The sequence below is a fragment of the Centruroides sculpturatus genome, unplaced genomic scaffold (assembly GCF_000671375.1).
Source record: "Centruroides sculpturatus isolate CEXI.00-Female unplaced genomic scaffold, Cexi_2.0 scaffold17, whole genome shotgun sequence".
In the NCBI taxonomy this organism is placed as follows: Eukaryota; Metazoa; Arthropoda; class Arachnida; order Scorpiones; family Buthidae; genus Centruroides; species Centruroides sculpturatus.
The window spans coordinates 42,211-64,906 of record NW_019384462.1 but is presented as its reverse complement, the minus strand read 5'-3'; the positions used below and the strand labels follow the sequence as shown (position 1 = coordinate 64,906).

The following is a 22,696-nucleotide window of genomic DNA, read 5'->3' as shown; positions in this document are numbered from 1 at the left end:
TCTGAATGTGAAATGGGATTGATTTGAATTTTTGTGAACTCATTAGAATTCCTTCTTCGGGAAGAACTGTCCCTCAACAGTAGACTTAAGCCGGCTAGAAACTACGCTTTCTTCATTTTCTCAATTGATTCGTCTACTTAGAAAAAGTAAAAATTAAAAAAAACAGCGATTAGAAGACCGAAAATTCTTGCGTGGAAACTTAAAACAGAACCATTAAGTCGGTTGGCTCTGCTGGCAGGTTGACGAATGATACACGCGTGGGTCTTTGTCTAGACAGACATATTTGGAACCAATATCTGACCTAATACTACCTCCTATGATGGCAATCTCAGTGGGAATTATATCTCAGCACATCGCCCTGGCTATAGATGGATGAGTAGACGATTCCAACTGACACATCCGAATCCCCCGAGGTGTCTCCAACAGTCTGGAGACGTCCGGGATATGTAAATGTAATTGGAGCTAGCTTTTATAACTGGGCCAAAATCATACTTTACAACTCTAACTAGAATATATGACACGTATTCCTTGCCTCATCTTTTAATCCTCGCTACGTAATAACAATCAACGTAGCGAGAGGAGAGTATGGACCGGGCATGATTAATTTGGAGGGTCATCCCTCACTCCAGCTTTACTTTCAATTATTAGGGGATGCACTGTCTCCGTATATTTGTCTGCCAAGATGGCGGATAATTGTTCCCCCGAGATACGGGGTAGAGGATAAATCGGACAGTAGCGCCCTGGCTCTTCCTTCTTGCAGCTGGGGCGCTATTCTTTCGTTCTAACAGCCACCTAATGTCTGTTTGAAGAGCGACCTATAGCACACATTTACATCCAATTAGATGGCGATCAATAATTTTTCTTCCACTGGATGCATCGATGGAGTAAATCCGGTTAAGCGCACACCTAGAAAAAGCAAGAGAATCTATTTCGGATCGTCTTACTATTAGAATTTCTAAACTGGTGGAGAATGTTATTAGAAGAAATATAAAACTTTAAAATTATAATATCCGGATTGAATGGAGGACGGCTGCGATATAAAAAGAAGAGTGGAGACAAAAAAGATCGGGCATTACGTTGCAGTTTGGTTGCATTTTCTTGTCCGTTTGTGGATTTTAAATAGGAACGTCGTTTTAGAAATTGCGATATGGACAGCTTTTATTGCATCTGCATGGAAAAAGGTAAAGACTCAAATATTGAAAAGGTTGCTCCGCGGCGAAAAATCGATTAAATGTTGGTTGCACTGCTCGGCAAAGTTTGAAGAGGTGATATATTTTATATTTTTTCAATGCGTTGCCATCAAAGTGAAATTCCAAAACGATGTTCCTCTCTCTCTGGAAAAAACAATCTTCAAAATGGGATCATCTTTGATTGGTTTCTTCTCCCGCTCTCCCTCCTCCCATCCTTACCCTAAACATCTCGCGGGGACCATTTCTTTTGACTGATGACCCCTGCCAAACCTGGCGTTTACATGGGAACCCCACTAAGGCCAAACAATGTAGTTAGACGGAAAGTGCCGAACTCCAGGTACATCGCCTTTCTTCCGTGGCGGGAAATTTAGCGTGTAATGCAACAAACGTTTTTCATTTAGAATAAAAGCAAAGAAATGACGGGTGAATATTCCGGATAGATTGCCTGGCACCGCCAGAAAATATATTCTACCTTTATTTCCACCATGGATTTGGCAGAAAGAAAAGTTCCATGAATGATTATAGCCCATTCCTCCTTTCCTACTCCGTCTTGGCCAAAAATAAAGGAAATCTGCATTTTATTTTTTTGATAAAAATCAGACATTTAATACGAGAAGGCGACACTGTTACCGATGCACTTTTCATTTCTTCCAGTTCTTTGCTTCACTTCGGCGCTGTCGGCGACACTAGTTAGACAACCACAACCGCCTCTGAAGCTACGCCCCTTCTCCAAACTGCCGGTTGACACCGTGTCAAACCATTTGATCAAATTCGCGCAAAACATTTGAATAATATATTTCAAAAATTCACCTAAAAAAGTTCTACAAAAATAATTTATTGTATTTTTTTAGGTATTCGAGGGAAATCTCAACACTTACATGACAGTAACTAGACAAGTGGACCCACCTATAATTGCCAGCAAAATACGTATCGTGCCCTACAGTCTTCACGTCAGGACTGTCTGCATGAGAGTGGAATTATACGGATGCCCGTGGACAGGTAAATTTTTTTCAAACAATAAAGTATGTCTTATTTTAAAGTTAAATTCGTTTGTATCGTTGGACGTGGAGGAAATGTCTCTGGCTAATGACTACTGGGAAATTAAAGGCAGAAACACAGTAAGAACAAGCTATACGAGCAGATAGTGGATTTCATATTCGTGGAGAGATAAATGGCTATGATATGGCAAAAGGTTCTTCGTTTGCATAATTAGCTAACTGAGCTATTAAATAGGGTCATCTTTTTAGATTTCTCTTCCGACACTTACCCAAATACCTACAGGGATTTTTTTCTGTTGAATATCTCGCCTCTCCCCTCCCATCTAATTGATGTATTTTGGGCCATCTGTGTAAGGTGGACAGAAACCATAAACTTTAACCAGCAATTAATTATTCAGCTGTCTGCCTAGTGATGTTGAGGATTTTTTGCCTTGTATTTTCTCAGCTGCTGCTCATTTCTCCGAGGAGATCGAACTAATCTTTTCCCTCGCAGTAATCTCTACATTAATGGATAGCATTAGTGGCTGTAAGTCATTACGGAGTATATTACAATGCATGAAATTAAATAACAGAAGAGATGTTCTCTCGATCAAATTCGCATTTGTATTATTTCCGAAAAGTTGGGTTTGGCTCGTAAGACGAAAAGATGTTTTTCTACTGAAGTTGGGAATCTGTTCACAAATCACTCGGCAGTTGGGAAGAAAGAGAGCGTTTAGAGCCATTGTTGGAGAATTGAGACCATAGTAGTATCCTATAGTTATTCACTAAAAGACATTTCTCGGTAAAACGTTCGTTTTCCAGACATTACCGTTTTCGTCATGACCCACGCGGGAATAGAATAGTTGCTGATTGTTGTGCTTCTCTGTCTGACAAGCTAGGAGTGCAGAGAAACCACTTTGGCCGGAGAAGAATTCCATTAAATGGTGAGACCCGCTGGACGGTTCCAGGTGTTGGATGGGATTGTACACTGTGAATGGTCCATTGTTGATAGCTGAGTTTTCGCAGCCTCATTAATGCCTGATAGCGAGATGCAGAAGTTGTTCACGTGCTTCTGGAAGTATTGTGGTCACTTGGGGTTCGTACTGTTGACACTGGTGGCAAAACATGTCTCCCATCTCTAAAAGACGGGCTCGCCTAAGACACACCTGCGGTCCTCGCCCCGAAAACACATCTCCTCCTTCATCGATCGATGGCTCGCGGCTCTTTCATTCACAATAGACGCTACGGTCTTGCAACTCCGGTATTCCCTCCCATTTTCTATTGTACCAGGTCTGGAGGTTTCTACTTCAAGCTTCTATTTCGGATGCAAGAAAACCTCCAACTTGCCTCACTTCATTTTTCTTGACGTTTATCGACAATAGAGACAGAATAGAATTCGTGGAATGCTGTAGTTCAAGAAGGAATTTTTTTTTGCAAGAATAGAAAGAACTAAGGTTTTTTTTCCTTGAAACTCCGCAGACATCCTGTGATATAGCCTTTTTTTCCTAATGCTCTTGACATGGCAGAATCTAAGTTAACACGATTCAGAGAAATAAAATTAACAGTTGCTATGAAATATTACTTTCTAACGTTTTTATTTATCCCAGTTTTAACATTAATCTCTGTAAATTTTCATTAAGTGAAACTATCGATTTTGCCCGTGCCAACAATCCTTTAATATTCGCAGATAAGAAAAACGATGCTGCACAGTAGAAGTTCGCTAATGATGGTTTTCTCACACCTGTTTTATTGCCAATATTCTCTTCTTTCTCACATTACCTCAACTTTCTTCTAAGCGAAATCAAAGTCATTTACTGGCCGAAGAAGCCACTTACCGAATTGTAATCAGGAACATGTCCAATTTAGAGCCATTCCGATCACGTGTGCAGTAGCTGTTGGTCACGGCAGTCTTGTCCCTCTTGATAAATGGCCCCTGCATCTTAAAGTAGTCTCTTTCATTTAGAAAAGCCTTCTATTTAAATGGCGTGAGAAGTTGCCATCTTGATTTAATTCGTAAAATCTCTTTTTGATTTTAACATGATCTAATTTCAAAATGAATTAATTGATTGATTGCAATTTTCCTAGTACGTTAGACATGGAGGAGAATAATCTTTTTCTTATAGAACGAAAGATTTATAAAGATTTAACACAACATTGTTATAAAATACGAGCAGTATATTTCAATAGAGATTACATTGTATGGCAATATGTGTGCACTGACCTCGTAACTGCATCTCATCTCGGCAAACGTCCTTCTCTCTCTCTCCCGATATCACCATTATTGTACAAAACATCAATGCTAGACAGTACTTACAGAACATATACTGTGTTTCCAAACAGAATGCAGACAACAGAAAGTAATATTTTCCCTTTTCGGCCTCCAATGCGATCAAACATTCATGAATTCCACACACGACACTCCACGCTTATGTCACTCCCGATATTCACTCTATAGTTTAACCAGACTACAATTCCTATATGACGTCTATAGTCTAAGAATGCATTTTCTTGCAGACGGTATTGTGTCCTACGCCATGCCGCAGGGGGAACGAAGAGGGGTAGAACTCGACCTGTCAGACATGACGTACGATGGTGTGAAAGATGACAGTCATCTCCATGGAGGCCTAGGACAACTGACAGATGGTCAGAAGGGAGAAGATAACTTTAGACTAAATATATCTGGACTCGGTAAAGGTAAGTGAAACCAAAACTTAGGCTATACAATATTTTCTAACATTAAGAATATTCCCTCCCATTTCATATTAAGTTAGATTTTCTGAAGTAATTGCAATTGCGTGTTTAGATTTTTAAATTAGAAAAGTAATAACTTTCAGTAGGTAGAAGTAAAAGGAGGCAAACAATTTCCAGACAAGTCGATTGAAATACAAATAGACCTACTGCAAATCGAAACAGTATTTTTTCCACGTGCCACCTTACCGATGCATGCAAAGACCATCATCAATCAAAGAGTTACACATCTCTACCAAAAAGCGGCAGCCTGCACCCGAGTGGCACATTTTGTCAAACTATCGTATAATATAGAGAATTCGACGAACATTTGCCACTCGCAGGCTGTGTATACTTTCTTAACTTTCGGTCTCTCCGCCATCATTTCCAACGCCACTCGCCATGTAATGACACCATCCCCCTCTTCTGTGCAACATCTAGCATTAGGCTCTCTGATTGTCGTTTTGCTGCACCCCGAAACGAAAAAAAGTATCTCTGCCAGAATACCACGTTGTAGCTATGGAAACGGGGCATTGAATTGCAGCCGTATAGAGAGAAACAATACCAACTTAGAAGAAACCTTCCACTATAGAGCGCAACTGTGATAGATGGTCGAAGACTTTTAGACTGCACTAGTTTTGCAAGTGCCCCTATTGAGACTAAATTTCACTTTATCGAAGTTTTCTGTCTCTGTGGAATGTAGAAACTAACTGTTCGCGACTGCTTTATCGGATTTTATTTCTCAAACCGAAAATAAATGAATTTTTCCTTCTATACGCCCTGGACAGCGAGATTTATTAAATTAATTAATTATATTGTTAATGTACTAAAACTTGATGAAATTTTACAGGTTACGAGTGGGTGGGATGGAAGAACGATTCGACTTATTCCAGACCCATAGAAATTGTTTTCACCTTCAATGCAGTACGCAATTTCACAGCGGCTTACTTTCACTGCAGCAACATGCATACTAAAGACGTGCAAGTTTTCAGTACCGCCAAGATATGGTTCAGTATCGGAGGCAAGTACTACACCAAAGAACCAATACATTTTTCTTACGTTCCGGATATTTACTTCGAAAAAGCTCGAAATGTTACCATCTACCTGCACCAGAGAATAGGCAAATACGTAAAAGTCGAACTGAGTTTTGCCTCCCACTGGTTACTGATTAGCGAAGTGTCTTTCAGTTCTGGTGAGTCCGATTTCTGTGTTCACTATATAATTGAACATTAGAGGATAACGTGTAAATTTACTGCTTACTGCTTACGATGTTGATGTATGGTATTAATATCGCATGAAATGACCGTCGAGTCTCATAAACTTATCGATCCTTCGACTCTGTACACAATCTCGCCGTCTATACAATTTTACTATATGATAATTAAATTTTACAGGGGGTTTATTATTAATATTAAACTAAACGTTAGAAAATGTGTATTTAAGTTGTTTTTAAATCGATCTTTTTTTTCCTCCGAAGTTCGATGAAAGAGTTATATATATTTTTTCCGATATAAACACTAACTTGACTTTTATAGAAAGCTCTAATATTTCACTTTTTTCCACAGTTATCGCCCAAGGAAACTTCACGGAAGAGGAACCCCCAGCAGCTCCACCGATAGGTAAGGAATACTTATTCAGCAACAACAACAGAAAGAGAAGGGATCATTGAAGTAAAGTGAAATTTCTGGTAGCGAAAGTACTTGAGAAAGATGGAAAAACACCGATATTCCCTTCAAGTAAAACCAGAAGTACTTTTCGGAAACCTTCTAGAACGGATTTCTTTCCTCTTTCATATTCTTTTTATTGCTAGCAGAAACTATGAAGGTTTCTCCTCTTTGGAAAATAGCGTTAGTAAAGAACGGAATGCTGTAAAGAAAAATATTTAATCTTGTTTTGTGTTGTGCGATTTGTCATTGCGAAACAACTAAGTCTATTCGCTATTGTTGCTTCCGACGCTGAAATCCAGTAGATGTTGCTACAATAACAAAAATTGTATTTCCTATTCCCTAGAGATATTCCTGTTCCAACATGTTTTTTTTCTTAAAAATATCACTATTTTTTCCTTTTTCGACCCTACGTATTCGTTGCAATAGCCAAATCTAATTAGGATGGAAAAATGTTTGCCAGCCAAAGCTTATTAATGACGGTTCTGACAATACAGATCAAATTTTCTTATTTTTTCCTCCCTGTATATAAATATAACTTCCATTTTCACTGTTTAAAAAACAAACTATTCTTTTATAATGCATAAGCTTAAGTCCGTACCTGTAGCCTGATTCTTTTTATTTTTTTTGAAATATTTTCTTACAAAACTCTATGCTGCATCTTCAACTCATATTACAATATTACATTTGTTTCTTTGAATTTTATAAATTTAAAAGACAATTTAATAAATTTAAGAAGACAATTTAAAAAAAGAATTCAGCTTTACATTAAATAAATTTTTTCTAATATTTTAAAAGTTGTTTACATCTGTATTTTCTTCTTCGTGTTCTATTTTTTTCTTCAATAACTGTTCAAAATTAACTAAATTTGTATAAGTTTTAGGCAGATTTTATACAATTGTGATTAAGAATATTCTGTTCCGACAGTTAGCACAGTCATGAACGACGACGGTCTTTCAACTCAACGTGTCGGATTAGTGATTGGAGTCTTGGCTGCTGTGATTTTCGTACTTCTAGGTGCTCTACTCTTCATAATGTGTCGAAACAAGAAGAAAAAGCATTCGACGCCCCATACTATGCTCAAACCCGACAGTCGAGTCACTTTCAACAACATTAAGGTAAGACGTTTGTTCTCTTCGCATTAACTCTGTGTTTTCCAACCCTTTTCTAGCAGTGGCACCCCCAATTTGGAAAGTTTTTCTTGTGATTTTCCCTACTTCTTTAACGATGTAGTTATTGCGCTTTTAGTGAGCAGTGCCATAACGCGTAAGAAGTGTCGAGGCGCTACTCACCGCTGTATTTCTTGGTACTTCTGTTGAAAACCACTGCACCAAGTATTATTTTTAGCCACGAGGAATCTGGTTTATTTAATTCCAGGGTCTGGATATTAGTTATACACCGTGCTCGGCAGTCGCTCGGCAAGCTAATGGTAGCGTGTATGGACAGGTAGCTCTGGACGATCCGGATCCTAACAAGTTATTGTATCAAGATCCGCAGGATTTCAAGCCTTCTTTTCCAGGTAGCTGTAGTAATGGTAAGAAATTTACGAGTGGGTGTTGTTTTTTTTATAAATTTAAATTCCGATCTTTCGTGCTTCGCTTCAGTAAACGCTTGTGATTTCTCTATAAAGAACTTTTTAGTTATTGTAAATGTAAGTATTGCGTGTCTGAGTTCTCGAGCAACGTAAAAAAAGCATTGACGTTATGTTTACAGATTCGGCCACGTCCAGGGAGTACGCAGTGCCCGACTTGAAGTCCCCACCGGTGGGATCGATGCATTCGCTATCCACGCCGACGATGAAGCCATCGTTTCCTCACACCTTACCGAAAACACCTCAGCAACCCTCGGAGAGGCACTATGCAGCCACAGATGTGGTGGTGAAACTGCCAAACATACAGGGTGTGAGCGGTAACACTCTATACGCCGTGCCTAACGTCGAAGTGCTCAATCGTGAAGAAATACCACTGAGAGAAGTTCCTCGTCACAAATTGCGCTTTCTGGAGAAGCTGGGCGAAGGACAATTCGGCGAAGTAAGTACACGATGCTACGTCACGTAGGGCGAAATTAAAGCAGAGACGAGTTATTAGTCCATTGTCGGCAGAAGTTCGGGTGCTGTAGTTTGGCGCAGGAAGAAGTGATTGCGGTAATGACTGCACGCCGTCGAGAGATATGTTGACAGGTTATTCGGAATCGGGCCAATAAATTCTTCCGGTATGACAGGTAGGCAACGGACTGCCTACTCAGACACATTATTCGTCTTCCTTTTGTCCGCGCCGTGGCCAAACAGAAAAGGGCGCATCCTCGCGGGCGATAAAAAGGCTGCAGTAATTATTCGGTCCCTCTTGCGTCATAAAGGGGAGGAAATGAGTTGGAAAGAAAGGGAATGTCATTAAAACTTTTGTCGGTGCCACGTGCGCCACTAGGCTAGTGGGCATTAGAGAGACAAGTTATTTACACCGAGGGGCAAATGCGGTAAGAAATCATACCCAGTGCACAAATTCGGACGTATTAAGAAACAGATGGAATGCGACCGAGTTGATTAACTAGAGACTAAATGAAATATCGGAAAAAAGAAGTCAGTAACCCGAAGGGAGGAAAAAATGTCGTTATATTTAGCTAAGAAAGAGAAGAGTAATGTGTCGTTCTATCCTCGGAGTATTTGTTTCATTCCAAACTGCGCACTTCTAGTTCAATGGCAGCTGTTGGCTCCTGTGGGAATGAGTCCCAGACGCTCCTCGGCAACCAAACACCTGTCAAGAGTCCGTACTTAATGATGTTCTTTTTAATGTAAGTCGACTGCAGTTTAGAAAAACACTTTAACAAAATAATTTCATTTTCCATTCTGTGACCGAGCAAACCATCTGCTCGGACGCACACAGGAAAGATATAAATGCTTTTCCTCCTCCTCGCTAATTAAATTTCCCAATTCGTCGGCCGAACGGGGCAATTCGAATCAGATAATTAAACTGCAAAACTGTCGAAAATGCTTATAAGCGGGGAGAATAATTCGTCTTTTTTGCTTTATCCCAAGCAATAAAATTAAGCGAAGAATCAAAAGAATGATACGGCCGAGATAAGAAGTGAAGTGAGACGTACGCTTTTAAATAAGAAGATTTCCGAGTCGGCTCTTGCCTGCACAATCTTGGATTACCGAATTTACATATACATGATTCACAGTCGAAGGAATACCGAATAATGTGATTGAAATATGAAGTGGAAAAGTTGGGAGATGTCCAGAGCCGTACAATCTAAAACGCAACAAACTGTTTAAATTCAAAAGTCGAATTTCATTCATCAAAAATCATTACTCGGACAGACGAAGAGTCTAGACAACGAAATGAAGCGCAACTTATTACTCCTTATATAAATCACAAACTCGATTTGTTTGCTTTCGTCGGCCTAAGAACTTTCTTCCAAACATCCAGTTTATTTTATGGCTTCTCTTTATATTTTCTGCATCCGACGTAAATTCATATTTCCTCTTCATTTCCAACTACGCAGTAGATATTTTTTCTTTGCTTTATACGGCAAAAAATATCCGCATTTAATGAAATTTCCTGGTGTTTTTTTATGCCAGAGAGTAGCAAAACTTTGGAAAAGAGTTTTAATTGCTATGTTTTTTCCACTCAGGTACACCTTTGTGAAGCCGACGGAATTCCGGAACTTGTCGATGTGCCTTGTAACGGTAACAAGATTTTGGTGGCTGTAAAGACATTAAGACCAACGGCAAACGACCAAGCCAGAAGTGACTTCTATAAAGAAGTCAAGATCCTTTCACGTCTTCGAGATCCTAACATTGTACACGTATTGGGAGTGTGCACGCGGGAAGAGCCCTTATGCATGATAGTGGAGTATATGGAAAACGGAGATCTGCACCAATTCCTTCAACAACACGTGCCAGATACGTCACCCTATAAACCACACAATAAGACACTCAGGTAATCTTCTTTCTCTCTTAAATTTTAATCTAGTCTCTGCTTTCTGTTTACCAATCTTCCTTTATTGTATCCCTTTTATAGTTATGGAGCTCTGATCTACATGGCTACTCAAATAGCTTCTGGGATGAACTACTTGGAATCGCTAAACTTTGTACACAGAGACTTGGCCACTCGAAATTGTTTAGTTGGAAGGTCGTATACTATCAAAATTGCTGATTTTGGGATGAGTCGAGATCTCTATAGTGCAGACTATTACAGAATCGAAGGAAGAGCTATGTTGCCTATCAGATGGATGGCTTGGGAAAGCATTCTTCTGGTAAGTGGCTTCCGGTTATATTATTAAGATGTTATGGAAAATTTCAATTATAATGAAATTATCAATTTCCTCAAAGCGAAATGATCGAAATTTTATTCAAAAGAATAGTACAGATGCAATGCTTATTTTCTTAATATTAGCATGATAATTTCGAGTTTATTCTCCCCAGAATTGTTGATAATGTCCTCTATTTACATTTAAAAGTTTGAATTTTAAAATTTCAAATAGCCCTTTCAGAGTATAGCCGCTTAAACAAATATAAACAATCTGCCTCATTCAAAATGTCGTTCATGCACAAATAAATATCCAGAATGGGATTTTTCATAAGTTTACAGATGCTGTCCCGCTTTGTACTAGTGGCATTCATTTGAATTTAAATTTTAATTTCACACAATATGCTTAATATGAATAGATGCTGCCGTTTGCAAGATAATGGCTTTTACATTTATTATACCGTTTAGAATTATAAAAAGTCACTAATTAAACTGGGTTTTCCCTACAGCGGCTTACTTCGCTCTTCGCTAGAAATTCGGCATTTAATGTATTTCTCCCGTTATTAATTACCCCAATTACACCAAAGACTTAATAAGCTTGTGCCACCAAATATTTTAAGCGTTCGGATGGCTCTCCAGTGGAAAAACTTAACCTTGCTGTTTTTAATGTTTCTTTCAGGGTAAATTCACGACCAAGAGTGACGTGTGGTCTTTCGCAGTTACACTTTGGGAGATTCTGACATTCGCTCGTCATCAACCTTATTCGGACATGACAGACGACATGGTCATTCAGAACGTGGAACATTTCTACCAAGACGACCTATTGCAAGTGTACCTCCCGTCTCCTCCGAATTGTCCGAAGGAAATTTATGACTTGATGAAAGAGTGTTGGCAGAGAAACGACGTGGAAAGACCTAAATTCAGAGAGATTCATCTCTTCTTACAGAGAAAGAACTTGGGCTATATTCCGCAGGTGTGACCTATCCTTATCCTGCACATCCCTTCATTCCTCATCTATCCGAATGGAGCTCGGCTGCTCCGGGACCCTAAAAAAATAAAAAAAATGGACGAAGTTTCGGGGCTAGTGGAAACGTTTTGAGCCGACGCCCGTGGTAATTTATCTGAGTTTTGCTGTATTTGTATGGACACTTGCCTGGATCAAATCACATCCACTGCCAGCCGTGTGGCACGTACCCATAATCATATCATTATTTCTTCCTGCGGCAAGTGAACATTTTATGTAAATGGCAAAGACGTGTACAGTTTTCATTGATGATGTGTGTATACTTCCATTTACCGCTGTGGCGCATCTCCTAGACTGCGTCTAGTTGTGGTGGAGGTGATTCGAGCAACTTCTTTCGTCAATGCACAAACATTTTTCTGCTCTGTGCACAAAATTCGTTTTTCAAATCATTGGGTGTCTTATCGGCCCCCTTCCGCGGAAGCAGGTTTAGAACAAATTCGGGAACGTGCGGTCGACAGACGATATTTGATCCCAATTCTAATTTTACTTTTACTTCCTCGCCGTCGCAATGGGTTGGACGGGCGCCAGTAAGTGGCCCGCTTCCTCCGACCGTGTCATACGCTAATTTTTCAATAGGACTAATTGAAATTTCTCAGTCTTATTATTAAAACCTCGTCCGCTTTTTCTAGTCTCCACATCTTTCTTTCCTTAATCGTCTTTAGTAAAATATTGACAGAAGACGGCCGTTAGTCTATTAAAGACAGGGGCATGAGTTGTTAATTCTATAGATAGACTAACTCCGACGACCGCACGTTGACAAATAAGTAAAAAATGAAAATCTGCTCAGCAAATCTCTTGTATGGTCAATGGATATGTAATGTCATTTATTCAGTTGGTCGAAAACTTCCGCCATAAAGTATTGTTCTTTCGCTCTTCTTCAAGAAGAGGTTTTGTACCAGTGATTTACAGTATTTTTTACAGTATTGTAGCGATCGAACGGTTATATTGTAAAATAGGCCCGCTGCCACCGGGAGCGTAGAGCACCGTTTTATTCTGTTTTAACCTCTAAATAACCAAAAACAAAGTTTATAAGTGGCAGTATTAGAAGATTGTCTTATTCTATTTCGATCTTATACGCGTTACTTTGACCGGATAAAAGTCGATACTCGATACTCGGCAACGAAGGAGTGCAAACCGTGTCATAGTAAAATGCGTTTAGGATATATCATTTGATGCAAAGTTTGCCTTCAACATATGTTTCACCAGCTGCCTTGCCTTGTGTGATCTCTGACCTGCAATAGGTTATGTCAGCTGAGATGTGGCAGCCACAACCAGAGAGAACATAAGTTCTGTACAAAGTCCGTCTATTTTGTGTATAGAAGTCACGAGTTTCCTTTCTTTATTAAAAAGTTTCTTTTTCCCCCCTCCCATTGTGTCATTTACTTGTGCCTTTTCGCGAACAAACGGGAAAAACGCCGTAAGAACTCTTAGAGCCAGAAGAGTCGATGGCACTTCTTTAAGAGACGGTTACACTTTTAAAGATTTTCAAACGCAGTTAGCGGGGAATCTTCGCCTCCCGATAATACTGAAGTAATTGTAAAACGAAATCAGCCGTTCTAATCGAATAGAGACCGTGAAAAATTGATAGCAGCAGAAAGTCATTAGAAGCAAGGTAGAAGGAAGAAAATCCCTTTTGCATAATTAACTAATCAATTGGCCATCAGCACAGAAAACCAGATGGTTGAAACAACAACCAAGGGACCCTTGGTATGCAACCGCAATTCATTATTCTCTTTTCAACAACACATCGATGGAGATGCTGCTTAAAAAACCCGGATAACTAAAGCCAAATTGTTTGGGCGGAAAAAGATGTTTGAATATTTAAGATGTCGCTCTTAAGATGCTTTTTCTTATATTTCCATCTGAATTTTTTACTTCTTACAAATTGGAATGAAATTGCTCCTCTAATTATTTATTAAAAGAATGTTTTTTCTTCTTCTTCTTCTTCCTTTATTTTTTTTTCTTCTTTACGGTTAAATCTAAATTTTTCTTCTTTACGTTCTCCTCAGATATGAACCATTTCCGTCTTGCCGATGTGCAACTTTCTACATCAGCAGAAATTACACATTTTGCTGCCATCCATTTTGGTTCCGTCCTTCCTTAAATAATTCAAACCGGAATGGCGCAATTTTACAAAAACCCACCCTCTTCTAAAATTTTAAGTATGCCTAATAAAACTTGAATAAAAACTTCTCCATGCATAAAAATTTCGTCGGCAGTGTGTAGAACTCGTGTAGCAAAACACAAAAGGCATTTTATTTCTTCTCAAGAAAAAAAAAAGAAAAAATCAAAAACCGAATTATGACTTCGATCCAATATCATGTTTGCAAATTTGGAATTTTCGACAGAGGCAATAGTAAAAAACCAGAATAGATGACATACGAATTGTACTTATAAATATCTCAAGAGAAAAACAGAGAGATTGTGAATTTTAGATGACAAGCGAAGCATGGTAAGGTAGAAGCGATTGGTCCAAAGAAGAGCATCCATTATTCTACGCTTACAGTAATGCACGGCAAATAACATCACCAAAAAACTTAGCAATCCTCTTTTCTTCGTGTGACAAGGAGAAGGAAAGAGGTCGATGAAAAGAAAATCTCAACAAAGAACGAAATAGTATTATCATTATAGTACTCAAGATTGTCATCACGTATTGATAATATCGTGTACATCATCATCTCGTTACGGCTAATTCTCATCAAATACTATAAGCCTTCTCTATATATGTATAAATATATAAAGTATATATTTATATAGTACCGCATCCATCGATATTTTTTCATTTTTGCTCGTCATCGGAGTGAAAGATATAAAAATTTTTATATCTAATATTCTTATCTGACGTTCACATCTGTGATTGGTACGCCTGTTACTTCACAATCGCAAAAGATTTGATGGACTATAAAAACTTTTGGTAATTTTCTTCTTGATATGTCTGTCTGGTGGCGACGTTTTCAGCAATCTTGACCAGACGTTTTTTCCTCTTATCTAAGTGCTGTAGAAAGTGACGCCTTGTGTAAAATCTTAAATTGACGTTTCTCCAATAACGTGTCTCCAGTCGTGTTTATCAACCATTAAGTTCGACTTTGATTAAACTATACTATAAAAATGATTGCCGTTACACATATTTCGGCTACATTAAGATATTTAACTATTAAATGTACGTTTATTCTCATTGGTGGACGAGGAAGATTATGGAAATTATCTGTAGAAAACTTTCTCCACGTAAGAGATTTAAAAAAAATTAATATTATTTGATTTTCGATCGAATTTCATCTTTATATTTACCGAAGAAAAAAAAAAGGAAAATAAAGATTTTCAAATCAACAAAGCTAGCTACCGGCCAATAAGATATTATAATTCATATCACGTGTTTCTTTATTTAAATTTTCGACACGACTCGACTATTAATTTCTGAAGGTACGCTTACACAATTTGCATTTTTTATCTTAAAAAAAATAAGAGAAACTCTCTCCGGAAACTAGATAATGTAATCAATCCTTCGAAAACTTCAAAGATCGAAAACAATCCCATGTAAATAAAATATTACTTCCAGAGCCTCCCATCTCCTTTCTCTTAAAAAATTCATAAAATAAATATTCTAAAATAATGGCGTCAATATGTTTTTATAAATTCTTATCGAGAAAAATATATTTTGCACTTTCCAATGAACTTTTTTTTTCTTCGACAGACTTTGATTTTTGTAGCGAAATATTCATTAAAATGAATTAATCAAAGAAATTATCGGCTTTAGGAAGAAAACTCAAAAAATTGGGTTTAAGAGGGAGAAAGTACAGACTTATAACTGGAAGGAGACGAGCTTCTGTCGTCGGTGATGAATTCTCTGTTATTCTATCTCTTTCTTTTTTTAGCTCTTCAAAGTATGGAAATTAAAAAAACAAAATAAAGTAAAATAAACAAACATCTAAAAGCAATATGCGAAAATTCTTATAAATTTTTTTGAATTAATTTCTAAAAATAAAATAAACATTCGACACTGGAAAACTTCTCGATTAAAGTTTGTGTATTTTTCCTTTATTTATTTTCTTTTTTCTAAACACAAAGAGAGTGAAATTCTGTTTGTTAAAGAACATTACCGCCGACAGCATCAAGAATTGCTATTACAATTATTATCTTGTAGGCGTCGGATCCACCGGTTGTCCCGCTTGACAAATTAAAACTTAAAATGAGATATTCGTCTGCTGAGACAATAATTCTTAAGTCTCTTAAGTACACGGAGACCGGAAAAGATAATCAAGTATGGCATTGTTGCCAAATTTTCATATACCTGTGGGATATTTTAATTCCTCGCTAGTATTAATGCCGACTTTCATTACGTCTTTTCTATTTGATTTTTCAACTTGTCATCGTGTCTGAGTTTTAATAAATCTCTTCATTTTCTTGCCAGCTAATATTCCTCTTTCTCTAACTTTCCATCCACAAGTATTCTCTCCTCATCTTATTCTTTCTTCACTTCATCCCATTCCTTCTTTTCTTTGTATATTTATCTTTCTTCTTCAGTCTCTTCTCTTTTCATGATTTTTCTTCTTCCAGATTTCTCTTTTTTTCCGATTTCTTAAGGTTTTCTTTTGTCCTATCTCTCTTTTTTTTAATTTCTTTTTTTTTGTATTTATGTCTTAACTCGATTTTTTTAATAACATTTTTCGATTCTCTGGCCATTTTTCTTTCTCGCGCGCTCTTCTCGCTCTTCTTATAATTTACCTTGGTCTATCGAACCGTAGCATTATCACCGCAGAAATTTACAAAACACAAATGTCTAAACGTCCGAAAATCTTCACAATTACCTAAAACAAATATTCCGGCCATCGTTAAAACACCTCAACCGAGAAAATCCTCAATAAAGGAATTAGAATCGTCCAGAATAAAAAGTAATTTCATTTGTTACATTTAACAGTAATGATCCAAAGGAATAAAACACAGTTTACTCTACTAAAAATCCCATTTATCTTCCTCTCTACCTTTAATTTATCCACAGAATAAAATGATTCGCGCTTACACGTCGATATAAATAAATTTAATACGATTCTACGTTACTTCTTCGCTTTCCTAATTAAAATAATAAAGATCAGACTGCCTTCCTCCGTAAATAATACCACGTCGGACTTCCTCTCTCCATAACTTTTCGGCATCCTCCCGAAGATCGGTTGCAATCCGAATTATTTTCATCCCACTCGTCACATCTAAAAAAAACATATTTCCGAGTTACTGTAAAAATGTTGGAGTGATGTCATCTTCTTATCTTATTCTTCCATTTTTATTACGATCTTTATGCAATGTTCTGCCATTTCTTATTACTTATTACATTTCTTGGATCTCTCGTCTAGACGGATGTAGTTCAATAATGCCGTAAAGACCAAGAAAGTTGACTGGCTAATACTACACGTTAGAAAATCCCCCTTTTAGTAAGTTTTGCTATATTTCCTACCATTATATCCCGTGTGCTTTCATAAATCCAACCAGATAGGGGTTTCTAAAAGCAACTTAATAACATCGGATAGATGTTTCCGAGAGAGAAAAAGAGAGAGAGAGAGAGAGAGAAAAATACAATTTAGAAGAAAGAAATTAGCTACAGACGTATTTTTAAATCTATACATTTGATACCAGTATATAAAATATATATATTATATATATTCAGCATCTTCGGATAAGTTTAAGGATGCGATAAATCAGGGATGCTGTAGATACACAGAAGATAATTTCGTTCAAAAAATCATTTTATAAAGTTTTTAAAAGAAATTTCGAATTCCTAACCAAAAAAAAAGGGAAGAAAATTTAATTATGTTTTAGTATTTAGGCTAATTCTTAAACAAACAATTAAAATAAATGTTTGCCACGCTACATTATAACTCCGAATTTAATGCGAAAAATTCTTTCCGGCAATAAGTCTGATTAATTCATAATTAAAAAAAAAATACACAAGAAAAAATTTTATTATTTTATCGTTTTAAATATATTTATTTAATTCAAAATGCAAAGTTGTTTATCTGACAGATTATTTTAAAAAATATTTATTTATTTTTTAAGATGATTTACTATTCAAATAGGCAAGTACTCCAGTAGAAACCCCATGTAATTGGATTGAATGTTCTCTTTTGATTTCAGCTATAAATAATAAGGTTATCTATGGTTTATATCTTGAAAATTCATAAATTGAATTGGCCTGTTTTCCTCTTTTCTTGTTTAACTTTCTCATTATTTTATTACGTATTTTTACAATTTCTTATTTTAACTCTTTCAAGAAGATTTTAAATATATATTTATAAAGAATTTTAACAATCTTTTAATCAAATATTTTTAAATAGATTTAAATTTTTAAAAATATTCTAACTTTTTAAATAAATACTAAAACAATTTAAGAAGAATTTAATGATATAATAAAATTCCTACAGATCTACATTAATTATTAATAGCACGAATATCGAGAATAAAGAGAAGAAAATTTATGTTTTAATCAAATCCGTTGGAAGAAATCTTTAAAATTAAATATCTAAAATGGATTTAATTTATATATTTTTACGTATAAAGTGTATTATTTTGAAAAAAAAAACATTAAATATATCTCCGCATCTAACATAAATTGTTTAGCTTATCGTATAACGCGCTCAACAAAAAACAAAGGAAAAAAAAAAGCAAACCTTAATTTGACAATTAAAAATGGCTTATCTCCGATAATTTCCTCGAAAGAGATGAATTTTTTCCCTAAATCATTATTTCTTTCTTGTTTTCTTCCGTATAAAACCCGAACCGAAAGGACTCCAAACGTATTCTAAGAGTCTCTGGAGCGTGAGAGATTTTTCTCTATAGACTCGTTTTTATTATGTCAAGATTATTTTAATAATTTACGATTTCAGATAAAATAAATCTCGAGATAACTAAAAAAATAATAATAATAAGTTTTTTTTAAAAAAATACATTAAGAATTACACGAAATTATTTAATATTAAACAAACTTTTTTAAAGGAGAAGAATGGTTTAAAGTCATAAATTTTCTTACAGAAAAAAATATAATAAAGAGCGAAAATTACGGAATTTTTTTTTTCAACTTACGGAATGAATAAATTTCAAATTTTACTAGGAATAAAATTTCGAAAGACAAGGCTATAAAAAGTGTTTTTCAATATCTAGTAAGATTTTTATGGATTCTGGAATCTGGAATATCGGCTAGAAATGCGAAAGTTATAAGTCTTATTATATAGAAGAAAAACAGAATTTTCCGAGAAAATGTTCCGTTAAGAGTTCTTATTTCTATCGTAAGGAAGGATTTTCGGAGCTAAAATGGTCCGAAGATAATTAGGAAGACAACCATCAATGTCGCGCAAATTGTGCTTTTACGGCTCATCAAAAGCCTTTCTTCCCCCCGTATACAGCGAAATTCCTTCTATAAAACACGATATTTACTGTCTGTAACATAATATTATTATTATAAAAGTTGTGCGCGGCAAAATTTGTTTATTTTTTTTTAAAAACTCGTCGGAAACTGTGCAAAATCGGACGAATTCTGGAAATTCTCCAATTGCTAAGAAGAAAAACAAAAGAAAAAGACAGAAAATCATGCAAAACGACCCAGACATTAACGTAAAAAAACTCAAATTTTATTATTAAATAGTCTTTTTTTATGGCTTAATCGTTAAAAAACAAACATTAAAAACGTCCATCTTAAATAGTTACGGCCTATTAAAGTAAAATGATGAGAATAAAATAAAATCAACATTAAAGGTGAATGAACAAAGACGTTCCGATGGAAAAATGGAGGAGAGTTAAAGGAATTCGGACGATTTTAATAACGACATCATCATCATCATCCGATATTAATCAATGTTAAATGATTTTGTTTCACGCAACTCTTCACAATTACTGAGGTGTTGGAAGGATGCGAAATTAAAATCGGAAATAATTCCAATAAAGAATGGTGGAGGGGGGATACAAAAATGAGAAAAATCTCGAATTTAAATCGATCCCTACGATTCGATTGTTTTAATTACATTTTCTTCTCAACTCCCCAGTCATAAAAATTTATTTCTATAATTTGTTTGTAGAGGGGAAAAAGATCTTAAGAGAAGAAGAAGTAATTACTACTAAGTCCTGATGGCAACAACGCTTAAGAGGTTATTAAATATTCAGAAAAGAATGATAATTAACGGCAAGAAGCGCACACAATTGCGCCTGTACGTCGCAGAAAATCATTTGTATCGCATTGCTTAACTCGTGCATTTTTAAGTCAACTTGGAAGGATATCTCTTCATTTCAATAATGGTCCTATTTGCAAGCCAAAATAGAATTTTCTGCCTTTTCTAATCATAACTCCGAAAATAGTATTCTTCGAGTCTTGATTAATTTAATTCTCGCGGGATATAAACAAGATTGTACAACTTTATGACAAAAATTTTCATTCTACTCTCTTAATTCAAAACCTGGTCTCGGAACAGGACTTGATTTATAACAATATTAATTCAAGCATCCGATGATAAAATTAGTCACTACCTTTCTTCTTCTCCTCCCTCTAGAAATCCTCTAGAGGGGCTCTACCACGTGACGCATGTGTCGGGAATAAATTTCACATATCTCAGTCCCGAATCGCCGGATAGAGAAGTAAAAGTCTACATTCTGTTAAGCAATTGTCGTCTTTAATTAAGGATTACTTCACTTAACGAGTTTAGAATGTCCTGCTTGCATAATTTGACGTAATTTATCGTTTTCTAAGTGAGAATATTTCCAGATAAGGCAAACAAATAAATTGTTTTTAATTAGCATTCAAAATTTCAATAAATTTATGGCTAGAAAACGTCGGATGTCACCTAAACAATTACCTGTTTTTGTCCTGGAAAAAGTATCTATTTACACATTCCAAGTATTTTTATGTAAGATATTGTGCAGTACCCTGAGAAGTGATCAGATGTTTTAAGAAGGAGAAGACGTGATCGAATATTTTCTAGAATCTTAGATGAAAGTAGGTATTTGCTCTTTGAAGACAATCGCTGGTATTACAGAATGCCCCGGGCTAAAACCCAGCATCTATCCAGCCTTTCATCTCTTTGCCTAACCTTCTGGAAGCTATATCCAAGTTTGGCATTGTAGTCTCTTTCTGCTCCGACCGACTTAAATAATAAACGTTTTCTTACCCGGTAAACAAACAAAAAAAATCCGTTTTATAGTAAAAAAAAATAAGTTTTAAACTTGAGAATAGATTCTCAGTTATAGCATCTTATTAATAATTCACCTTATTACTTTGTTTTCGATAATAGCTTTATTAAATGTTGCATGACAGCAAACAATTCCGAGATTGGTTTAATTTTTTTTTATATTTTTCCCCTCCTCTATGGAAAAATTTCCTTCGTAACATCGAGAAAAAATAAGGAGGGAGAGTATATTAAGCTGTGTTCCTTCTCCTAAAACATAAATTATCGTATAACTCGGAATATAAATGATATTAAATGTCGAAAAATTACTTAAACAATGCCAGAGTTTAATATAATTTCTGACTTCGGTTTATCAATGATACAATTCTCTAATTGCGGGCTTAAGTGGAATATGCATGCCATTGATTTACATAATGGACATTGTTTTGATTTTAGGAGAAATTTGCATTCGGTCCCGCTTTACAGTATGCAAATTATTATATTACCAATAACCGAAATATCGATTGAGGATACGATTACGTCGACTCTTCTCGTAGTTTTTACTCTCATATCTACGTCAGCGAAGTTTTTAAACCACCCCGTTATAACGTTTCTGGGTGTTTATATATATTTATATATAATTTGTCTGGTGGTGGACGATGCTTAACTGTTTATACACCGCGTAAAAACGGGGTAGAAAATAAATGAATCGAGTCAATATTGAGATAACACGATTTTAACATTTGTTTTAATTTTTCTCAAGGAAAATCGATACTCTAATGACCAGTTTAGTTTTGCATACAATCAATACGGAGCCGGCTAAGTTTTCTAGCTGCGAGAGAAAATTAAATAAATTAATAAACGTTTTTTTCCCTACCCCCAATTTTTTTTCAGGGAAGAAAAAGAAGAAGAAAAGGGGGAAAAAGGGAAAAAAGTAGTAAACTTATTATTGTTTATGGCTTCGTTTTTCTGAGGTATTTTTAAAAATAACAAAAACGTTCCTTCGATTTTTGCATTAAAAACACTTTAGTTTAAGATGAATTAATACAACAAGGCGCTGTTGTTAAAGGCTTGTTCCAGACAGATTTAAATGATTTTTTTAAAATATAAAATCGCAATTAAAATTCTTAAGATGAATGTTAAGAGTGTGAAAAAGTCCAAGTTGGCTCTTGTTCGAATGAATTTTACCCAATCAAAATCGAGCTTACGTAAGTTGGTAGAGACGGAACTTAAGATATTGTGAAATTGTTTAAAGCGATAATCGTAAAAAAAAGGAAAAAATTTCGTTATTTCCGGGAAGGAAAACAGAAAAAAAGAAGAGTATTCTGTAAAATTAAACAGAGCTAATAAAATATTAACACAGAAACAGTCGTTTTGTAATTTAGTTTCCGTTCCGCACTTTACACCAACGAGAACAAACGTATATAAATTTTCTTTTAATATATTATTTTCGAAATTAAAAACTCCTAACATAATAAAATATACATAAAGCGTAGAAATGAAATTGCTTTATTTTAAACGTGAGCGGTTAAATGGATAATTAAATTCCATTTGCTAAATTTTTCCTCCCTTTTTTTCCGAGTGTAAAATAAATAAATAAATTGTATTTAAGGTCGCGATCCCCCTCCTTTTTTCTGTTTTATTTTTTTCCCCTGGAAAAGAATAAATTATCGTCGGTCTATTGTTTAATATAATAAAGGCGTAAACAGGTTTGAATTTATTTTATCAGA

At 35.7% G+C, this 22,696-nt stretch overlaps 1 protein-coding gene across 6 annotated transcripts in view; it reads left to right on the top strand.

Moving 5' to 3' along the window:
- Positions 1 to 13,401, top strand: part of LOC111620879 (discoidin domain-containing receptor 2-like) — a 129,958-nt gene extending 116,557 nt beyond the window's left edge. For all 6 annotated transcript variants that reach the window (XM_023362881.1, XM_023362882.1, XM_023362886.1 and 3 more), the window contains 10 exons: positions 2,042 to 2,189; positions 4,682 to 4,861; positions 5,745 to 6,086; positions 6,460 to 6,513; positions 7,486 to 7,676; positions 7,936 to 8,092; positions 8,272 to 8,588; positions 10,189 to 10,496; positions 10,578 to 10,812; positions 11,485 to 13,401. In XM_023362881.1, the coding sequence (XP_023218649.1) occupies positions 2,042 to 2,189; positions 4,682 to 4,861; positions 5,745 to 6,086; positions 6,460 to 6,513; positions 7,486 to 7,676; positions 7,936 to 8,092; positions 8,272 to 8,588; positions 10,189 to 10,496; positions 10,578 to 10,812; positions 11,485 to 11,784 (2,232 nt within the window). In that variant the 3' untranslated portion in view covers positions 11,785 to 13,401. The remainder of the gene's footprint in view (positions 1 to 2,041; positions 2,190 to 4,681; positions 4,862 to 5,744; positions 6,087 to 6,459; positions 6,514 to 7,485; positions 7,677 to 7,935; positions 8,093 to 8,271; positions 8,589 to 10,188; positions 10,497 to 10,577; positions 10,813 to 11,484) is intronic.
- The last annotated feature ends 9,295 nt before the right edge of the window (positions 13,402 to 22,696 follow it).